Source organism: Lepidochelys kempii, chromosome 4 (genome assembly GCF_965140265.1).
Source record: "Lepidochelys kempii isolate rLepKem1 chromosome 4, rLepKem1.hap2, whole genome shotgun sequence".
Lineage (NCBI taxonomy): Eukaryota > Metazoa > Chordata > Testudines > Cheloniidae > Lepidochelys > Lepidochelys kempii.
In genome coordinates, this window is record NC_133259.1 from 88,692,731 (window position 1) to 88,713,980 (window position 21,250).

Sequence of the window (21,250 nt, forward strand, 5' to 3'; positions counted from 1 at the left end):
AGAGTTTATTGTAAGAAACATAAGATCAGTTGAGGGCACAGATGCGCATTATACACAAATTGGAGCAAGATACAGTATTCTGCAATTACCAATAATAGGACCCTACCAATAAAGTAGAAACAAACTTTTGATCCAAAACAATGCAGACATCTGGTCTACACTACTTTCACCTAGGAGTGTCCTCCACATTTATGACACTGTCAGAGAAGTTTTTTGCAGTTTGTTACAGTTTGAAGCAACCTCAAAAGCCATTGATTTCAGTGCATGTTCCAATGTCATTAATATTGGGTTTGATTTTGACCTTACACCAGCATTACTCATTGACATCAGTTGAGTTATGCCAGTTTAGAGCTAGTGCAATTGAGATCAGATTCTAGCTCAGTCTGCTTTAAATACATAAAAACAATAAAAGTGCCTAAAAATAACTTTTAAAGCTACATTCTTGTGGATTTATCTGCCTACTTCGGGTAAGTCTGAATTTCATAGGAGCTTCTAAATTAGAATAGAGCAGATTTGAGAGACTTTTTTGTTGTTGTTTTTTAGGAAATGTGCACTGTTGAAGAACCCAATGAAGAGTTTACATCTAGACATAGCTTAGAATGGAAGTTCCTATTCTTGGATCACAGGTGCCATTCCTTATAATAAAGTAGTACATAGTAGCATTCTGGCTGTAATCTTCAGAAAACTCTAACCAGCACTGACTATTCATAATCTGAGTTGGGATGTTTGTTTTATTTTGGAGAACATATTGTAAACATGAACTAGAATGAGACTGATTTTATTGTTTTTATATGTTAAAGTAAAGTAACATTAACTTCTATATTAACTAGGGCACCTCCAATAATAGGCTATTTACCATTCGAAGTTCTGGGGACATCAGGCTATGATTACTATCATGTAGATGACCTAGAAAATCTGGCAAAATGTCACGAACACTGTAAGTAAATGTCAAAACTCTGTGCTACAAAAACCATACTCAATTAAACATCTGTACGTTATGTGAAAGTCTTGTTAATTATACTGAATTGTGTGGAGAGGGCAGGATATTTACTGAAATCCTGCATCACTCAAGTGATACTTTTTGTGGCAAGACCACAGTTTTGTGCTGCAAAATGTTTATGGTTCATTTATATACAGGCGCCTGAGATGTGATCTCATAATACAGCCATCTAATATAAAGAAATTACAAATTCATGGCTGCTGTAGCTGAAAAAATTTGTAATATAACTTACTGAAAAGCCTTCTCTTCCATTGTGGGTAGTACTTGAAATAGTAGTTCCTCTTTTTAGTCATTGTCCTAATGCCAGACAAATTCAGGTGAAGATCTTTTAGTTTAGATTTAGTGAATAATATAAATAATTGAATTACTACTGCATCACATTATTCACATAACATGTGAAAGCAAAGAAGTCTTATTCTTTTTTATCTTCTAGTAATGCAATACGGGAAAGGGAAATCATGTTATTACAGGTTCCTGACAAAGGGGCAGCAATGGATTTGGCTACAAACACATTACTATATTACTTATCATCAGTGGAATTCCAGGCCAGAGTTTATTGTCTGTACACACACTGTAGTAAGGTAACAGTTGTTTTTTTATTAATTTTAGAGAAGCTCTCTTAATTGGCAACTGTATTGCTGATGTTTTTAAAGCATTGGAAAGATTTTAACTAATAGTAATTTGCAAAGACATTGTGATGCCTCCTGAGTGTTTATATCCTTTTTTCCATGAGCAAAACAGCATGTCTGAGGAGGTCACATTTTAAGACATTACTGTAAAAACCATTTGGACGAGGCATAATAAATGTGGTTTGTTCTTTTATAGTTATGCAGAAGTTCGAGCAGAAAGACGGCGAGAACTTGGTATTGAAGAGTCTCTTCCAGAGATAGCTGCAAATAAAGTGAGCTTCCTAACTTTTCTTTATTATATGGTCCCCTTGTACTGCTGTATGTTTGATTTATTTATTTTTTCATCAGAAGGTAGGAAAGTTTTTATCCTCTGCTGCTACTGCTAATGTAATGCTTTTTTAACTATGAAATATTATCTCATGCCTAGGAAGATGTAGGAAAGGTGACTGCTTCACAACATGCCACCTTGGAGTTCTTCTTTATTATTTTTAGGTTTATTATATGTATTCCAGTAGCATACAGAGGTCCCAGTTAGGATTGGGGACCCATAGTGTTAAATACAAACACAAAGATTTGTACAAATAAATCAAATAAAATACAAATAAAAAAGATTTTTTTATTATATGGTCCCCTTCCATCTGAAAAAACAAGGAACAGATAAGGGAGGAAGAGGGAGGGAAATCAGCAGAAGGGGACAGCATAGCTCCATCACATGGCTTCCACCCACTTCTCAGGAGCATCCAGAAGTCTTTCTGGATGAATACCCTCCGGTTGAGACTCTGAAGGTGTTCAGGATATTGGGCCTCAGAAAGGTAAGTCAGGGTCAGACACTCATGATGTGCTCCCTTGGTAGTCTGGCAAGTTTCCCAGTGGAAATATGCTGCTTATGGCACAACTAACTATGCCTGCATGGCTTCTTGCTCCTCCAAGAGAGAAAGAGAGTACACAGGAATAGGAAGTGAGTTTTGTTGCTGGAGGGGGAAGGAAGTCTGTGCAGCAACACAGGACTGGTGTAGAACTCAGAGTTGCAGGATTTGCCTGCATATCTTTGGACTCTGGGTTTTCATGGCTTTGTCTCTCCTTTCTTTACAAACCCCATAAATGGAAACTCCATCAACTTAAACTTGTAGAGTATAAAAGGACATAGTTTTGTCTGCAGTTTTATCTGTCAGAGGTTTGATTGGCCCAGATGTTTGTTTAATTTGCTCAGCTGTGTTTGCCAACTGAAATATTTAATGTCTATGTGCTGAACCATCAAATAAAATCATTTTTATTTGTACCCTTTCAGAATCAGGACTCCGGATCTGATAATCATATAAACACGGTCAGCCTCAAAGAAGCATTGGAAAGATTTGATCACAGCGGTACACCTTCTGCTTCCTCTAGGAGTTCGAGGAAATCTTCTCATACTGCAGTGTCAGATCCTTCATGTAAGTACTAACCATTGAAAACATAATTGCCTTATTAGGGGAGACTCTATCTGTCCTTTTTTTGCTGTGTTTTTATTGAAATAATGCATTTTAAAACTTTTAAAATACTTTATTAATATATCTGAATGAAACACTGAATTTAAAAATGTCCCTCTCAATGGCTTAACTAATGGTAGTGCAGCAGCCTGACGGTACCAGGTTTATCCAGAGAGTTCTACATTTAAACGTTGCCCAGTAGAGACCCATTTGAAACATCGGATATTAAAATAAAATCTTATTTCATACAATCAGACCTATACAACTGATAGAAATGTACTTCTGAAAAATGTGCTTGAAGCTTTTGCTCAGGCAAAACTCCCTTTGATATTTTCGTATATGGAGTTATAGGATCTGGCTTATTATTAACAAAATGTGTTTTCGCTTTTACATTGATCGTCATTAGCAACGCCAACAAAGATGACAATGGATACTAGCACTCCTCCAAGACAAAACTTACCTGGGCATGAAAAGACTGCACCAAGGAGGTCATCACTTAGTAGTCAGGTAACTCTTCAGAGGAGGGTCTCTGTAAAATCCATTTATTTCACTTGTAAATGAAAATGTTTAAATCTACAGTAAACTTTACATTTTTTTCCTTAAAGCATAGAGTTTGATCTGGAAGTGAAAATATTTTCAGTCTGGGTACTTGATTGCCAAGATTGCATGATCAAGATTACTTACACAACTGCTTATGCATGTGTTTAATTTTACACGTTAAACTAACTGTGACTACTCATATAGTTAGGGCCCTACCAAATTCATGGTCCATTTAGGTCAATTTCATGGTCATAGGATTTTTTAAATAGTCAATTTAACGGTTTCAGATGTTTACATCTGAAATTTCAGTGTTGTAACTGTGGGGGTCTGACCCAAAAGGGGGTCATGGGGAGGGGATCATGGGATTGTCACCCTTACTTCTGTGCTGCTGCTGCTGGCAGGGGCGCTGCCTTCAGAACTGGGCAGCCAGAGAGCAGCAGCTGCCGACTGGGAGCCCAGCTCTAAAGCCAGCGCTGCCGTCAGTAGCAGCGCAGATTTGAGGGTCGCAGGGTATGGAGGGGGCTGTCACTTTTGGAGGGAGCAGGGCTGGCCTTATGGGTGAGCGACTGCTCAGGGCCCTGTGGTCAGGGGGGCACTGTTCTTCCAACACACACACAGCCAGCTCAAGGCCCCTTTAGCCCCCGAGCACTGCGCCTGGAGCTGGGGAGGGGCAGGACTGGGGGCACCACTGCTGGGGTCTCCTACCATGCACCAGGCTCCAGCTGCTAGTCCTAGTGGAGCTGGGGAGGGACAGGACTTCCTGAGGCCAGATCAGATCCACCTCCAGGAGTGTGCCACCCTTACTTTGGCACTGCCTTCAGAGCTGGACTCCCAGCCAGCAGCTGTGGAGCTTCCTGAAGCCAGGGGAGGTTCCTGGAGGTGGGTCTGACCCAGCCCTGTGGGTGGCCCCTGCAGGGGAAGAGGAAGTCCCAGCACAGCCAGGACTACCATCTGGAGCCCAGCGCACAGTAGGAGCCCCCCTTCCCTACAGTAGCCAGATTTCATTGGGGAAATCAGATTTCATGGTTCATGATGCATTTTTCATGGCTGTGAATTTGTTAGGACCCTACATATAGTTAAGCATGTGTGTCATTGGGTGACCGTCTCCCATGACCCCTGCCTCAGGCAACCCTGAAATTGGACCCCTGCCGCAGTATCCCCTTTCAGGGGGCTTCTGGAGTAACTCTCAAACACTTTTGTCTATTCATATGCCTCCTCAGGGTCTGGTTTATTAAATTAATAAACATTCAAAATAAAGTTCTCAGGTCCTTCCTTAAGTTCATTGGTTTACCCCATTATCAGGTCACTTCCAGACCTTTCCTGCCTGTAGTCTCGCTCCCCAAGTTCCAGGTTTTTCTGAGGGAGCCTACTTGTTCCCAGCAGCCTCTGTTGTGCATTCTAGTCTCCCTGAGAATTCTCGCTCTGCAGCTTCCTGCTGCATTTTTATAGGTGAATGAGCTGGTCCTTGCTCAGGTGTGCTTCCTTATTAACTAGGGTTGACTGTCTCCAGACCTCTAGCCCTTAAAGGGCAAAGTCACCCTGTTACAACATGCATAAATCTATGCTTTCTTTCTCATACAATTTTTCATAAACTAGGTATAACCCATCCAATGACAAAGTTATGGAATAGTTTCATATAGTTCCTGAAATCCTGATAATATTAGAAAATCCCATACATGCCCTCTGCTATGAGCTGTTCATTGACTGTGATTTGAGGCAGGTTTATTGTTGGTTTGAGATGATTTAGAAGGGGAATAAAAGGATGCTGTTAACTTAAAAATGTTTGAAAACAAGTATCTTTACTTATTAACACCACCTTTCAATTATTACAGGTTTAAAATTCCCTTTTCCCTTTCACTATATGTATTCTTTATTTATTTCTGACATATATCATAACTTGAACAAAGATACCCCATGTAATCACTTGTACCCGGATGTTCACAATGCTGCAATATTTTGGTTTCAAACATCGCAGGGAACATTTACTTGCTTAAAGACTATTATCCCCTTGAAATATTAAAAATAAATGTAGATACATTTCTGTTGGCCTTGTGTTATATAAAAGTGTGTTTTAACAATGTACTGTTGTGCCATCTTGGAATTGACAGTTTCTCTTAAATAATTTAGTTATATCTATTATGAGACGAGTTCTGTTGGATAATTATGGTATGCTTTTAAATCTTAGTCCTTAAATGCCCAGTCTGTTGGACAACCATTAGCACAGCCAATGATGTCTCAACCTGCAACTTTACAGATCCAGCCAGGCATGTCCCAGGTATGGATTAGTTTTGTATATTTATTGACAGGTTCTTTCAGCAAATAACCCCATTTAGGAATAGGGCATTAAGGACTTTCTCATTAACTGAACTGTGTGATAGAAGTTTATTTTATGCAGTCATCTTTACTTGCATTCTGTCTTATGCCTAATTAAGGTAAACTTCTCCCAAAATGAATGTAACAATTGATTTTTAGCCAATTTTGCTGGATGCAAATAATTGTTGTTGCAGTTTATTTAGTATAAACTTAAGTACCTGATTTGCTAATGACACAAATCTTACACAAATTGTCACTGTTAACAGTTAAAATCTGTTTTAAAAATCCAGCCCTAAGTATAAAATCAGATTAATATTGAATTCGTGCTCTGGTGGGAAGGAGGGGAGATGCACAATGTTCTGGCATGGCAGTGGGGATCTGTAATAGCCTACGTGGCTTTTGTCCTGGTTATCTTAGAGACTGTATCCTCCATGCCCTGTCCGGAACAGCTGAAGTCAGCTGATGCTGACAGTCCCTAGAGATATACAGCTGAGTTTTTATGTCTTCAGGTTACATTGTAAACCCATCTAATTGCTCAGGCTTTTTGCTGAGAGGTTGACCTGTGTGCAGGGCAGTTGCGTGTTGGTGTGTGTCTTTTGTTTGTTTGGGTTATTTTGTTCAGGAGTTCTCTGACACATACATTTAATGTTTAATCTCAGAACTTTTCACAACTAAGTAATTGTGCCTAGAGTAGTGCTCCCCAAACTATTGGATATGTCCCTTCCTGGGGGGGTAGAGAAACTTTTTTTTGGAGGGGGGGGGCGTGGTGGGGCCCTGCATGGGGGCTGGAGATGGAGCACCACCCAGCCCTACTCTGCCCCCAGACCAGCTTCGATCCCAGCCACAGCTCCACTCTGCCCCCAGACCAGTTCCAGCTACAGCTCCGCTCCTCCCCCTGCTTCACCCCCAACCCAACTCCGGCACCAGCTGCAACTCCACTCTGCCTCCTGCCCTGCCCATAGCCCAGCTTCAACCTCAGCCACAGCTCCACTCCGCCCCCAGCTCTAGCCCCAGATGCAGTTCCACTCCGTCCTATGCTCTTCCCCCAGCTCAGCTCTGCCTTCATTCCATTTCCGCCCCTGTGCCAGCTCCCCTCAATCCCCAGCTCCTCCCCTATCGCCAGTTCTGCCCCCAGCTCCGCCTTCAGGCCAGCCTCTCTGCTGAGCCAACTGTGGAGTAATGGAGGGGGGCACAGACAGATTCCATTACTGATAAGGGGGATCACAAGAGGAAAAGTTTGGGCACCGCTGGCCTAGAGATTGTGGTAGACAACAAGTGTAGCATGTTCTTAGATAGGGCTTGGTTCCCATTGCTACTATGAAGGGATGATTTACCTTTTGTAGGTCAAGTTTGTCTGTTTCTGATTCAAACTCTTTTAACCTATACATGGCTCTGCAGCCTATGTTTCAGTTTTCAGCCCAATTGGGAGCCATGCAGCACCTAAAGGACCAGCTGGAGCAAAGAACACGAATGATAGAGGCAAATATTCATCGGCAGCAAGAAGAGTTGCGTAAGATTCAAGAACAGCTTCAAATGGTCCATGGTCAAGGGCTTCAGGTGAGTTACAGTTGGATTAACACTGACTTTTTAGTAAGGACTTAAATGACTTTCTACATGCTGAACTCCACCAATCTAGTCAAAATGGATAATACTGGGAAAGCCCTGCCTTATAGATTGTTGCTACAGACTGTCAATTTCCAGGGAAGAAATTATGTATAGTATTCGGATCTGTCAGTTATAAAATTATTTTCCCATCATTGCCTTCATTTCACTAAACTGCTGGAGATATTGGAAAGAGAAATGCAGTTTCTAATTAATGTTGTCTTTTTCAAAATTTTGTACAAGCTGTCTTTGTACTTCTTTAAATGCAAATCTTAAACTAAATATGTAGGGATCTAATCCTCTTCACACCAGAGTTACACTACTGTATCTCTGTTAAATATTGAATTACATTAATCCAGAACGAAACTGGTATAAGAGATTTTAATCGTGCGTTATCCATTGCTTATAGTACACTCATAAAGCCTCTGGCACCTACAGTTAAACAGTATTTCTGTCTTTAATTGTTTTTCAAAGGTATTGTATTAAGAATTTTCAGTAATACTTTAAACCATCAATAGTTTGTTTTAAAAAAAAACTAATTTGTGGATTTTCTTAAAGATGTTTTTGCAGCAATCAACTCCTGGATTAAATTTTGGTTCTGTGCAGCTTACTTCTGGAAATTCTTCTAACATTCAGCAGCTTACACCAATAAACATGCAAGGTCAAGTTGTTCAGGCTAATCAAATTCAAGGCGGAATGAACACTGGGCATATTAGTACTCAGCACATGATACAGCAACAGCCTTTGCAGAGTACAGCAACACAGGTAAAGTTTGTCATAGGTACCTATGCTAGGTAGTATAATCACATGGAACCAAAATTGAAACCCATTATGGGCCTGCCTGATCCTGCTGTGATTCAATACAGAGAATTTTCATTGAAGTCAGTGGACATTTTGAATGTGCAAGAAACACAGGTTCATACCCTAAATGTTTCGGGTTGAAATATATTTTGTTTTCTCTTTCAGGAAAAGGCTTAGATTTTATAGTCTTCTCTTGATAGAAGAATTTTCAGGTATAAATGATGAGCAGTGAATAACAAGTAGTTCTTTTGGAAGGACCCATCCTCAAAAGCAGGCTTTAGCTAATCATTCTTCCTTTTCATGTGGCCTTTTCATTCAGCAGAGGAACATGTTTAAAAGTAGTAAAATGTGACTGTAAAGCCATAGAATCGGGTAGGGGACAATAAGGGCAGGTGTAATACCTGAAAATACTTTAAATTCAATTTTTTTTAACTCAGATTGAAAGTTAATGGTGTCCCTTTAAAATAATAGTATTTGATCAGTTAAAATGTGAATATATCTTTGGAACATTTGGTTTTGAATGAATAAAGAAATGTAACATTTTAGTCAAGAATTCTGTTTCTGGAGCCCTAAGGATTTCCACCCCCTACCTACTCACATTAACACATCCCTAGTTTTTTTATTCCTACCACCCTTGAAAGCCTTTTGTCATGGTGACCTATGTTGCCTTCAGTCCCAATAAAGTGCCTTCATAGAGCTCACTAAAGCTGATTGGACTAGTGCAAAGTGACGTGCTCTCTGTCTTCCCCTCAACCCAACGCTTCCAGGGACTGAGCATGCTTACACCTGCAGTTCTGCCTGGCCCATCATTCCACCTTTTTGTGCAGTTCTCCTAATGTTATAAGAGTTTTGGAAGAGGAGCATGGGGCTGGGACTGAGAAACTCCTGGATCCTAATCCTGGCACTAACACTCACTACATGGCCTGGGACAAATCATTTAACCTTTGTTTGCTCATCTGTAAAAGCTGGAATAATATATATTTACGTCACTCACAAAGATGTTGTAGGAATGGATTAATTATTTTGTATTTTGTACAGTGTTTTGAGAGTATAAAGCATATATAAGAACATTTAGTATTAGCAATAATTAACTGTTAGTGTACAGCATTTTTATTTATGCCTGCAAAGCAAGCTGTGCCTTCTGTGTTTGAAAGGGGTATTTGTTTTTACAGCTGTATTCAATTAATTTATGACTTGTTTTTCTTTCTTAGCATGCTCAACAAAATATACTTAGTGGGCACAATCAACAGGCTTCTCTTACCAATCAGTCACAGAATACACTTTCAGCCCCCTTATATAACACTATGGTGATTTCCCAGCCAACGACAGGAAATGTGGTCCAGATTCCATCTAGTTTACCACAAAACAATAACCAGAGTGGTGCAGTAACTACTTTCACCCAGGACAGACAGATCAGGTAAATATAAAGGAGCAATGTTCATTCAGATGATTTTGCTAGAGCTCTCTGTGCTTTAGTGGTCACCAGATCTTACGGAAAAGGAGACAAAAGTTAAACCAACAGTTTCATGCAGTTTTACTTAGTGTAGGCATGTGCATGTGCTGTAGTCTGAGGACCAAACTTGCAAAGAGATACTCCTGTAATTCCATGAAAACTCGTGGTGTTGAGGCACAGGTGGGAGGGGTGGGCCTTTGAAGGCAACGTGTAGCCCATTGCGTTTGCATTTGTTTGTTAGTTTGTAGTAAGCAAAGGAAAAATGGGTTTGTCTTGAATGACCCTGTCCGTGATAACTGGCACTTACCTCATCAGATTAATACAGGAAAGTTCATCCAGTGTACCTGAAGCAGATTTTTTTCCCCAAACGAAGCTGATGAGACCACCTGGTGTCTTTTCCCTTTCACAGATTTTCTCAAGGTCAGCAGCTTGTCACAAAATTAGTCACTGCCCCTGTAGCATGTGGAGCGGTAATGGTACCAAGCACTATGTTTATGGGACAGGTGGTGACTGCCTACCCCACTTTTGCTGCACAACAGCAGCAGCCACAGACATTGTCAATCACGCAGCAGCAACAGAGTCAGCAAGAGCAGCAGCAGCAGCAGCTCAGTACAGTTCAGCAGTCGGCTCAAGCGCAGCTGACGCAGCACCCGCAGCAGTTCTTACAGGTAACGCAGCAATGTCTAGAGCTGTCAGCTTGCACAGACTTTCACAGGTTCAGCATAGACTGCAAGTTTGGTAACTGAGAATGTTATTTAAATAAGCACCCTTGTTAATCTCAGACAAACGATGTGCACTGGAGGAGATGCTTTCATAGACCTTATTTAAAGTCTCTTGCGATGTTTCTTGTCAAGTTCACACATAAGAACTGCACTTAAAAACCTGTTTCCCAGCCTGTGGGCATTAGAGTACACTAGGAGCGGGACGTGGAGAAAAGGAGAGAAACAATGGGGACAGGAAAAATTGTCACACGGGTCCACCTCATCTCACCATAAACATACTTGCGTGATTCTAAGTAAAGGGGCAGGCATCTCTTTGTAAATCTCTCACTTTCCCTCCAGTTGCCATGGTGGCCCACAATGCAACAAGGTGTGAGCTGGCTCAGGAGTGTCTTTTCTCTGCTTCTGTGTAGCTGCAGGAGCTGTGAGCTGCTTCTGTGAGCTGGCTCAGGAGTGTCTTTTCTCTGCTTCTGTGTAGCTGCAGGAGCACATGCTGTCTGGGCCTCAGGGAGATACCAGTGGATGCCTGGGCAGCAATAGCCTTCTCATGAGTAAGGAGAGAAGAAGCCACGATGGGGGAGAGAAGAGATTGGATCAGAAAGAAAAGGAGGGACGGAGGAACAGATTGAGAATAACAAAAGAGCAAAAAAGAAAATACATACTAAAAATAAGAGAAATCAAAAAAGAGTGAAGAGGAAGAAAGAGGAGGTAGAATGGACTAGTAAAAGAAGAGGCAGCAGTGACCTTGCAGAACTAGCGTACTGGAATACGTCTCACAGGAAGGCCTCGGGAAGGGGGGAAAGGAGACATGCCGGTTGCCAGTCCATTAGAGGGGCAATCTGCTACAACAAAAACTTTGGGAACCACTGAACTAGATACACAGTCAACCTATTTGGACCTGAAATTTTGCCTCCTTTTAAAGGATTATAATCCCTTACAGCATCCCTAAATAATTTGTGTATATGTGTATGGGCATTCTCTGAAAATAATGTTAAAATTGCAAGTTAGATTCTTGAAATGTCAAAGGGAAAGTTGGCGGGTCAGCCTTAACTATACTCAGATTATTAGGGGTATGTGCTCTTATAAAGCCTTTAATTACAATTGCTGTGTATCTCTGCCTCTATAACTATTACCATAGTTCTCCTAGCATTGACATCACATACCGAGATCCAATAAATTGCTTTTCAGTTAGATGCTGAAAAATATTAATACTCTGTAGTTAGCGATTTTATTCTGAATGAATCTTCACTTTGTGCAATTATAAGTGAAAGTAGTCGTGGTCCTATTGATGTTTAACCTCGTGAGAGTTTTAAAGTGTAACCAGACCTGCATTTTCCTAGTGTGGGCAATAATCCTCTTTTATTTATTTCTTTTTAGACATCCAGGCTACTTCATGGAAATCAATCAACTCAGCTTATTCTCTCTGCTGCTTTCCCACTACAACAAAGCACTTTTACTCAATCACACCACCAGCAGCATCAATCTCAGCAGCAGCAGCAACTCTCACGACATAGAACTGACAACATGATTGATCCTTCCAAAGTTCAGCCACAGTAGCATGGGGATTCACTTCTTCTAGAAGCAAACAGCAGGGAGGGGCTGCTCCATAAACATTTGCACTGATGATGGTAGAGATAGAAGTCCAAAGGCTTTATAAAGTACAGTATTGAGGTCTACTTCTAACTTCTGGGAATCTGTTTGCAGAAGAAACTACTACAAAACGTTGTGGAGGTACCTTAGGTACAAAGAGCAAAAAGATAACAGGGACATGGCCAACTTTGACAGTCTTTTAGTTGTCCCAATTTCTGTGTTCTAAAGGATGTGCTGCCACGTAATAACTTGTCCAGATCAAGTCTCAAACCCTCAGTGAACTGAAAAGGGCACTAAAAATGTTGGTATCTTTAGCAGTCCTGTAAGTTTGTCAAATGTGACCATGGACATGCAGTTGCTCACAATAATGCTACAATACAGTCCAAAAGACATTTAAATTTTTTTTCTCAGATGATTATGGGACAAGTAAATATTTTCAAAATGTTGTGTGGAATCAGATTCTGTATTATACAGATGTTGTAAAACAATGTGTATATGTCTGGATAAAAGGAGAGAGAGCAAAAATATTTTATATGATGCATGAAAATGTAATCTTGTTATTTGTAGGGTTGAATGTTTCCCTAAATTCTCACACCATGCTCTGACTAATATTTTCCTCTGTTCTACCCTTTTGTTTACAACATGATGCATCATAATTTTCACCCTTAATGTGGGCACAAGTCTCTTGTTTGTGCTTTGTCTGTGATGTCACAGTTTGTTCAGTGAGGTATAGTGTGCTGGTTAGCGGATTTTTTGGGGGTTAAATTATTGATGAAACTGTTTGAACTGATGGTCACGCATCACGGTTCAAGACATTCAGATTTCAGAAGTATTATCCATCATTTCACAATTATTCATTGTTTTTTGATTGAAAAATAGGAATTTGCACTGCTTTATTGTGGATGGTTTGGAATTTTACTCCCCAAAGCTATCTTTTGATATAGATCATAGTTGGAAATATTTATGTAAAGGGTTTTAAAAAAACTACATGAAAGTAATTTTTAAAAATTTGTCAGTTATAGGAGTAATTTGCACAACAATATATTTACACTTAATAACATTTTAGGCACTTTTTAACCACCTTCTCTGTGGTGAGAATTGTAACTTGTTAAAATATGTTGGAATCTTTTTATTCTCCTTTAAAAATTAGATCTTTCTTCAGTCAAAACTGATTCAGGGTCATTTTAAAACAAAAAAACAAGAAACCCACAGTGCCTTGATTTTAATTCAGGTGATAACGTTGAACATCTTGAATTATGTTGTCTTGAATCTGTTACGATTTTACAATTTTGAAGTCTTAGTATAATCTCAACAAAACGTGTTTCTACTTCATAGCTATATCTTGTTTGTGTTCATATATACAAGTATTTTAACAATCGTCTGAGTTGAGATCATGAGCATTTTTTAAAGGAGGGCCTCTCCCCTCAGACACTAAAATGGAAACAGATATCTAATGATTTACCTGTAAAGTGTTCAGCGAGTAAGGAGTAGCACTATTTAGAGGCTCCAAAACAGAGATTAGTCATTTGGGGGGGCGGGGAATTAATCTGACACTTTTCAATCAGATCAGATCCAATTTTACTTTATTGATTGGAATTTAATGGAAAAATAAAGAGGTGAGTAGGACTGCATGTTTAACACACTGAGTGTTGACTTAAAAGGGATACCACTAAACTAAGACTTCAGAAGGCAACCTCACTTTATAAAGATAATAAAAAGTTCCAACAGAAATGACTTCCTATTTTTAAATGTTCAGTAGATTTCTATGGTACTACTTCATACAAATCACATCTGCAAAGCAAAATGAGCTAATACTAAGATAGACTTAGTAGTTAAAAGAGAAAATTAATTAAAATTAACACTGAGGAGGGAAAGTTTTTAGTCAAGAAGCTGAATTAAGTCAGAGTATTAGGGAGGAGCTGTATGAATGTAACCAAATTGTGGTGGAATATTAAATATTAGAAACAGTTTGATTGTATTATTGGGTGACCAGAGCTGACTGAAAGGTAGTGCTAAGTTAGTGAACACTAGATGCAGTTACCTTTTGAAGCTTGTTCTTAAAATTAGCCTTGGCCTTTCCACTGTCGTCATCTCATCAGATTAGCCCCTCACCCCCAAACAATAAAGCAACAGATCAACAGTGGATCCTAGGAGAATCACAGTGGAAAAGGGAAGAGGGCGTAAGAAGTAAAGAACCAAAGAGAACTGGATTGGTTTCTGCTCCAGGAAGCCTCTTGCAACAAGGAGTAGGAATAGATACAAATATTAAACATATCCAGGAAACTTTCTCTCTCTATGCTCTTTAAAGGGATTTCAGTCATTCCCTGAACCAGTATAATTGTTAGAAACATGTATTTTTTTAAGTTTTAGAAAAGCAAAACTGCATTGACTTTTATTTATTTTTTTCAAATTGCCTTGCTAATCCTGCCATAGCATTCCGCCTGTATCCAAAATTTAAGCTGCATTGACCAGAGGTCCATTCCATAAAGACTTTTAGTGGGAAATAGACTTGTTAGATAAGGGTTTTAACCTAATTACAATAATAAAATAGCACTAAAGAAGGAAATTGGGAGAGCTTTAATATTACTCTTAGAAATGCAGTGTGGTGGTAAAACCAACCGATAAGATGTAGTATTTGCAGCTACAGAAAATGCAGAGCATAACCAGCAGACAGCTGAGAGAGTTTTATATATAAGCTTCATTCAAATCCCCTCTCTCAACCAAAAAAATACTGTGGTGTGCTGTTGTAGGTCAGACAATAAAAAGGCAGCCTAACTTAGGTGTGAGAGGTTTTATATTAACATAGCTCTTGGCAGAGGACTAAGAGGAAAAATTCTGTGCTTTGATCAAGAAGCCTTCCATAAGCTCAGAGGGGAAAGTCATCCAAAAATGAAGCTACTCTTTACCTGCTAGCTGATAGAGAAGAGGGGGAATTCTAAGAGACTGAAAAATTATTACATACATTTGAAAAGCTTCTGCCACAATTCAGGCAAATGTTTTAAAAAAAAAAACCAGAAAAAGCACACAGTATTTCACTGACTTTAATTGGCATGGATGTTCTGCTTCTCTTTCACTGACTATTAAAGGATTTGTGTTCAAACAAGGCACTCACTTCTGGTCCTATTAAAGTCAATTGCAAAACTCCATTGACTTCAGTGGGAAGAAAATTGGGCCCCAGTCTTTCTCTCTTCTAATCAGCCTGCTGCTTCCGCCCAGCTTACTCACAGGTGTGGCAAACCTGTTGTTTGTGACATCCCAAGAGATATCATAGCATTCGCTGCTGTGATGTGTAATGTTACAGAATGACTCTGACAGGAGTGAGGAAGTTGGCTAAGAAGGAGAAAATGTTGTATTATGGATAAATGCCTTGGTGACGTACAGTTAAGTAAAGTATCATGCTGTATTTTCTTAATAGAGTTTTGATGAGAAAATTAGTAAGTTTGCCTGGGTTGAGTGAGAACTCAAAGAAAAGCCTCAGAATTTCAGAGGGAAAAGAAATATAGCTATTTTTATATTATATTTAATATATGTTATATTTGTATATAAATATGAAAAGATTATAGTAAGAACTCTCCATATGCCTTCCATTTTATCTGGACGTTTACCTCCTGGTGCGATGGCTCTAGGGTATCACCATCTTTGTAGGCATTATGCCTGCTGCCAACCAACATCTAAGTTAATATTCCAATATCTTTACAACAGATAGGCCCCACTTCAGCAGTATGCCTAACTTGAAGCATGTAAGTTAGTCCAATTTAAGTGAATGCTGATGTACTGTGCTCAGTAGGGTCCTTAGTTCTCCTCAGTGCCCATGCTGGCAATTTTTCATGGGAAAAGGAGAAACCCTCGCAAGACTCAAGTAGTGCAGTTTAAAAAAGGGGTTTGGAATAATGATAAGCACTTTACTGAAAAAAAAAACCATTTTGAAAACAGTTAATTATTTTAGGCAATGGAACAGTTCAAAAGTGGTCCAAAGGAATCAAAATATAGAAAACTGTCAAAAAGAGGCATTTCTGGAAAGTGTTTCTAAATGTGGTGATCCTTTGAGGCTCTAAGTGTGAGATTAAAAAGGCATCTAAAATTGGTTGATTTTGTTTTAATATGGCTTTGGGAAAGGCTAAATCTACATAAATACTATCTTCTTTTAGAGATTTCTTTTAAAGTTGCACAATTGCCTGTAAGAAAGAAATGATCAGGAGGCATATTAGCCTGTTCAGTAATTCTAAATGGCCCTTGGGATTATAATTTGCATTAAAATATGTGTAGAGGGTTTACAGATGTGGCCTTTAGTAGACTGTTGCAGTCCCCAATTCTAGAATAACTAGCATTCTTAGCGATAAAACCAGATGTAGTTATGAGTGCGTTTTAAATGACATGGCATCATGCAGCGTCAGCGCATGCATGTTAGATTCGTAAGTACAGTATCTCCTTTGGAAATCATTCTTGAAACAAGATACACATTGAGAAGGGCTGGGGAAATTATTATTTTTGGCTAAAAGGGAAAAAAAGACTAACATAGTGCTGAATCTTTTTTTTACTCATCCCCAGTGGAAAAAGTTAAAAACTATTTGATACTAATTGGAATAAAGAATTTTGTATTCAGTATATTTGAAGTTGAATGTTGAATGGCTCATAGTAAATGAGATAAACTTTGAGAGAGATATTTAAATTAAATCTAGTTGTCCATTAGACCTTTTTTTAATATCCTGATTTTAACACTACATTCCTTGTTTTTTTCTTTAATAAACAAGTAATTTACAGGCTTTGTTTGCTTCATGCTTTGTCATCTGCATGGGTTTTGCCAGCATGGTATGCTAAATTGTACCTATAAATAAAAAGGAAAAACAAAACACTGTGTATGAACCAAATACTGTATTGCCTGATATGGAGATCCCAGCCAAGACTGAGAGGTGCTGCACTAATAGACAATCAAAATGGGTGACTATTTATGAAAGACTTTTGGGAATGATCTTAAAGTAGTAACTGCTTTGAAAGCAGCTGAGTTTTTTAAATGAGGTAAAACTATTTATTTTAAAATATATCAAGTGGACTGAATTTTGAGTTTTTAAGCAGTGTTGATTTCACAGTGTCTTGGGTTTTGGTTTGGTTTTGTACTTTCTAACTGGCATTAGATTTGTATATGTAGAAAACTAGTGCCGCTCATATTGACGTCAGGAAATGTAGATACAGTTCCCTGGTGTTCATGTGACCATTACTAACTGTCAATTTTTTAATTGAATAAATGTAACTCATTTGAAATTCTACTTCTTGTAGCTTCTAAGGTTCTGGTAACTTTTCTAATTTCACTTTCATATCCTACAGGGTTCCATAGTTAAAGATCTCTTAACATTCGAACAAGTATACCAAAGTCACTTCCTTTCTAATCTCTTCTTCCATACCCCGACAAAGAACAGTGATATGGCAAATGGGGGCGGGGCTATATTTAAAATGTATATTGCACTTTTTCTTGACTACTTTCTGTATCACTTCATAAAATGATGGCCTGTCCTGAAGGTTACAGAGATGTCCTTGTTTCTTGCATCTTATGTTGTTTTCAGCCGTTGTGTAAGGGATATAAAACAGATGGCAGTCTCTGTTTGAGTTAAAATAATCTAATGCTTTCAAAGTGTAGTATTACCTGTTCAGATTATGCCCTTGGATATATCTGTGTATTCTTCATGATGTGTAACAGAAGGCAGAATTTGACCTAATTTATGTGTCTTCCTTACTATCTTGAAACTGATCAAGGCAGTCTTGTTTGAACATGTACTCTTTGCAACTAAAATGTTTTAATAATGAAGTGTAAAGATTTCATGCCTTCCTTACATCTGCATGGGGACATAAATAGGAGTTCTGTATGCAGATCTGGGGCAGCGTATAACCCAATGTGGTGGTTTAACTAAATAGACTGGGCCAGATCCTGCTCTCATACTGAAATAACTCTACTGACTTCTGGTTGGCATTGGTGGGGTTACACTGGAATGTGAAATTGGATCTAAAAGTGTACCCTGTAACTGAAGATGATGGGAATGTGGAAAATGTGCTAAAAGGTTTGTTTTTGTTTTTAATTTCTGGGCAAACTATGACATCACTTCATTGTCAGAACGTTGATATTTTCATGTTGGGAGTGAGATTGTACTGGTGCAATCCCATTGCTGGCAATGAGTGCACTCAAACTATTTGTGCAAAGTTAATGTAGAATTAGCCATACAAATTCTTTAGCTGCAAAAACAAATCTGCACCAGATGGTGGTCTCTTGTTATAAAAAGACAATCAGATTTCTTAAAACAGAACTTAGGAAATATCAATGTATTTTCCCATATTCTTATCAACCAGAAGAGCTATAATTCAAACTGCTGATACAACTGAAGCAGTGGTGTTCAATTACATTTCACTGTTGTGCAAGTTTGGGAACCAGCACCTTACTTAGACAAGGCCATAACTGTTGAATATTTGTAAAGATTAAAAATTGAAAGTCTAGTTAACTCAGCACTTTTTTTCTGCCTCAGAGCTAGTGGAAAATAGAAGTGTTTAATTTTTGTAAATTTCCTATTGTTGACATGTAGTTGAAACAACATGAATGAATAATTTTTCACTCTTACCAGTGTGCCGTACAGAGCTATGGATGCACTGTCCTTTCCATTACTGTCACTACTGCTTGGCTCTTGAAATGAATTGGATCAGTGTAGTTAATTTGGGGGGAAATCATCATCCTAGTCAACTAGAAGAAACTAAAAAAAATTATGGTATATGCTAAGTACAGATAGGTGACACAGGAGTGAATGAAAAGCTGTTTTTCCTTCCTCAAGAACGCTGCTGGTGTTGCAAATGCTGTCTACACTAGCAAACTTCATGGCTCTATTTCACCACTGATGGAACTATTCTGGTATTAGGGTATGTCTACACTTACCATGGATCGATACTGTGGCGATCAAGCCACCGGAAGTCGATTTAGCGGGTCTAATGAAGTCCTGCTAAATCGACCACAGATTGCTCTCCCGTCAACTCCGGGAGAACGAGAAGCCTAAGCTAAGTCGATGAGAGAGTTTCTCCCGTCGACCCAGTGCAGTGTAGACACCACAATAAGTTGACCTAAGCTACGTCGACTCCAGCTACGTTATTTACGTTGCTGGAGTTGTATAATTTAGGGCGACTTAACCCCCTAGTGTAGACCTGCCTCTTGTGAAGACAAGGCCAAATAGTGACTTTAGCTTGTGAGACTTGGGGGCCAAAGATGCCAAGAGTGTGAATGACAGCACTGAACAGATTTAATTTCATTATTTAATCCTCCAGAACATGAACAGAGATTTTGGTTAGGATGAGATCCTATATTAACCTGTGTAGGGTGAATGGGCCTTTTCTGACTTGGGCCAATCTTGCACCTTTACTCATGTGAAGTCAGTGGGGCAACTCGTGAATAAGGTCTGCAGGATGGGACTATACAGGAGGGGCTTCAGCTGGATTGATTATGGACGTGAGTAAGGGATCCAGAATCCAGGCCTCAAACTGCTGCAAAATCTAGCATGAGCTGTATTTAGGAATAGACTCCGAGGTTGATACAGGCTGGTTTTCAGGTATAATTGGAAGGCAGTTCAGTTTGTACAATACGTCGTTCTAACCTGTGCAGTCAGTCACTGACTCTCACGACCACAAAATTTACATCTAAATGCCATTAAGTAGTCCTGCTTCAGAACTGTAAGCTCATTACTAGGCTTTTTCTGGAATGGATCCAACACATTCACATTATTCTCCTGATACTGTGTTTTTATTAGTGTTGAAGATTGTACTTTATTTTTGCCCAGTTTCTATTGAAAACTTTGTACTAGCAACATATCAAACCTGAGGTTTAAAAGTCTGGTGGTAGCTTAATCTCCCTGTAGTGCTCTTTAACATATAGAGAAATTAAATGAGACAAAGTATTTTGTTTTACCAAGTTATCTTTAATTATACTAATCTTGGTGCAGCTTTAAAAAGATAAGCAAGCTTGTACTAATACTGTGTTCTTTTTCCCCTTTGAAATACTATAACTGATGTCTCCCGGATTACATTTCATCACAACAGAGCCAAGCAGCAGCTACCCCTGTGGCTGCCTTTTTTTGCTTCCATTATTAAAGGTTGGAAATAAAACCTACCTCGTGTTTTTCCATGTGACTTACATTTCAGCTTGGTTTTTGCCTGCACTGAAGCCTGAATACGTTGTTCACCACTGCACTGTAGTTTTATGGGCAAATTGGCTAGTAAGTGAGCTGCTTAGTCACTGATGCAGCTTCACATTTGTTTACATTCACTTGGCCGTAATATTACATCTACATCTGTTTCCTTCCCGTGAGCCAAGGAGGAGATCCTATTAACCTTGTTACTTAGAAACCTGTCATTGATTATGTTCTTAAAGTAGCGTTTATCTGCAGGACCCATGGGCCTTCTCCAGATAACTGCTTATAATAGTCCTTCAATGAGGGTAGAGGACTTTAGGATTCTGTATTCATATATTGCAAGCATTTGCCTGAAGCCAGGAAAAAATATGGCAAGCAGTGGGCCAAGGCTAGAACAAGTAAATAAAAATGTCACTTGCTCTTTCCTAAACTGTTTCAGATGTCAGTTGCCAAAGCCAGAGCATAGCTTAATAGATATTACAGCCCCTCATGGGGACCATCAGTGTTACCCAGGCTTTCTTCAACAGAAGAGCCCATTTAATGTCACTGGAAAAGCTCAATGCTTTAACCAGTAGTAGGGCTCAGTGTTTCTCACAAAGGTCTCACAAGTCACTGATTCCGTGACTTCCTGTGACCTACGTGACTTCTGCAGAGGCCAGTGTGGCTGGCCCCGGGGCCAGCTGCTGAGACAGCCCTGGGGACACCCAAACCAGTTTCTGCTGGAGCGGCTCTGCAGCCAGCTGCACTGGCCACTGCTCTGGCAGTCCCGCGGGTGGTCCTGGTGGTGGCAGGAACTGCCACAGCTTGGCAGCTCCTGGAGGCAGTGCCAGGCGGCGGGAGGAGCAGCTGGCCCTGGGGTTCCCCTCCCACCCCCCGCAGTTAGTGCTCCTCTTCCCCCTCCTCCCCCCCCCCAAAAAAAAAGATTCAATCACAGGTATTTTTAGTAAAAGTCATGGACAGGTCCCAGGCTGTGATTTTTTTGTT

The 21,250-nt window shown here is 39.5% G+C and overlaps 1 protein-coding gene across 12 annotated transcripts in view; it reads left to right on the plus strand.

The window, feature by feature from the left end:
- Nucleotides 1-17,377, plus strand: part of CLOCK (clock circadian regulator) — a 97,944-nt gene extending 80,567 nt beyond the window's left edge. For 11 of the 12 annotated variants that reach the window (XM_073341999.1, XM_073341996.1, XM_073341998.1 and 8 more), the window contains 12 exons: nucleotides 544-626; nucleotides 831-937; nucleotides 1,434-1,581; nucleotides 1,826-1,901; nucleotides 2,918-3,059; nucleotides 3,502-3,602; nucleotides 5,821-5,910; nucleotides 7,347-7,505; nucleotides 8,109-8,315; nucleotides 9,563-9,768; nucleotides 10,214-10,472; nucleotides 11,901-17,377. In XM_073341999.1, coding sequence (XP_073198100.1) covers nucleotides 544-626; nucleotides 831-937; nucleotides 1,434-1,581; nucleotides 1,826-1,901; nucleotides 2,918-3,059; nucleotides 3,502-3,602; nucleotides 5,821-5,910; nucleotides 7,347-7,505; nucleotides 8,109-8,315; nucleotides 9,563-9,768; nucleotides 10,214-10,472; nucleotides 11,901-12,080 — 1,758 coding nt within the window. In that variant the 3' untranslated portion in view covers nucleotides 12,081-17,377. The remainder of the gene's footprint in view (nucleotides 1-543; nucleotides 627-830; nucleotides 938-1,433; nucleotides 1,582-1,825; nucleotides 1,902-2,917; nucleotides 3,060-3,501; nucleotides 3,603-5,820; nucleotides 5,911-7,346; nucleotides 7,506-8,108; nucleotides 8,316-9,562; nucleotides 9,769-10,213; nucleotides 10,473-11,900) is intronic. The other variant, XM_073342005.1, reaches the window with a different exon arrangement.
- The last annotated feature ends 3,873 nt before the right edge of the window (nucleotides 17,378-21,250 follow it).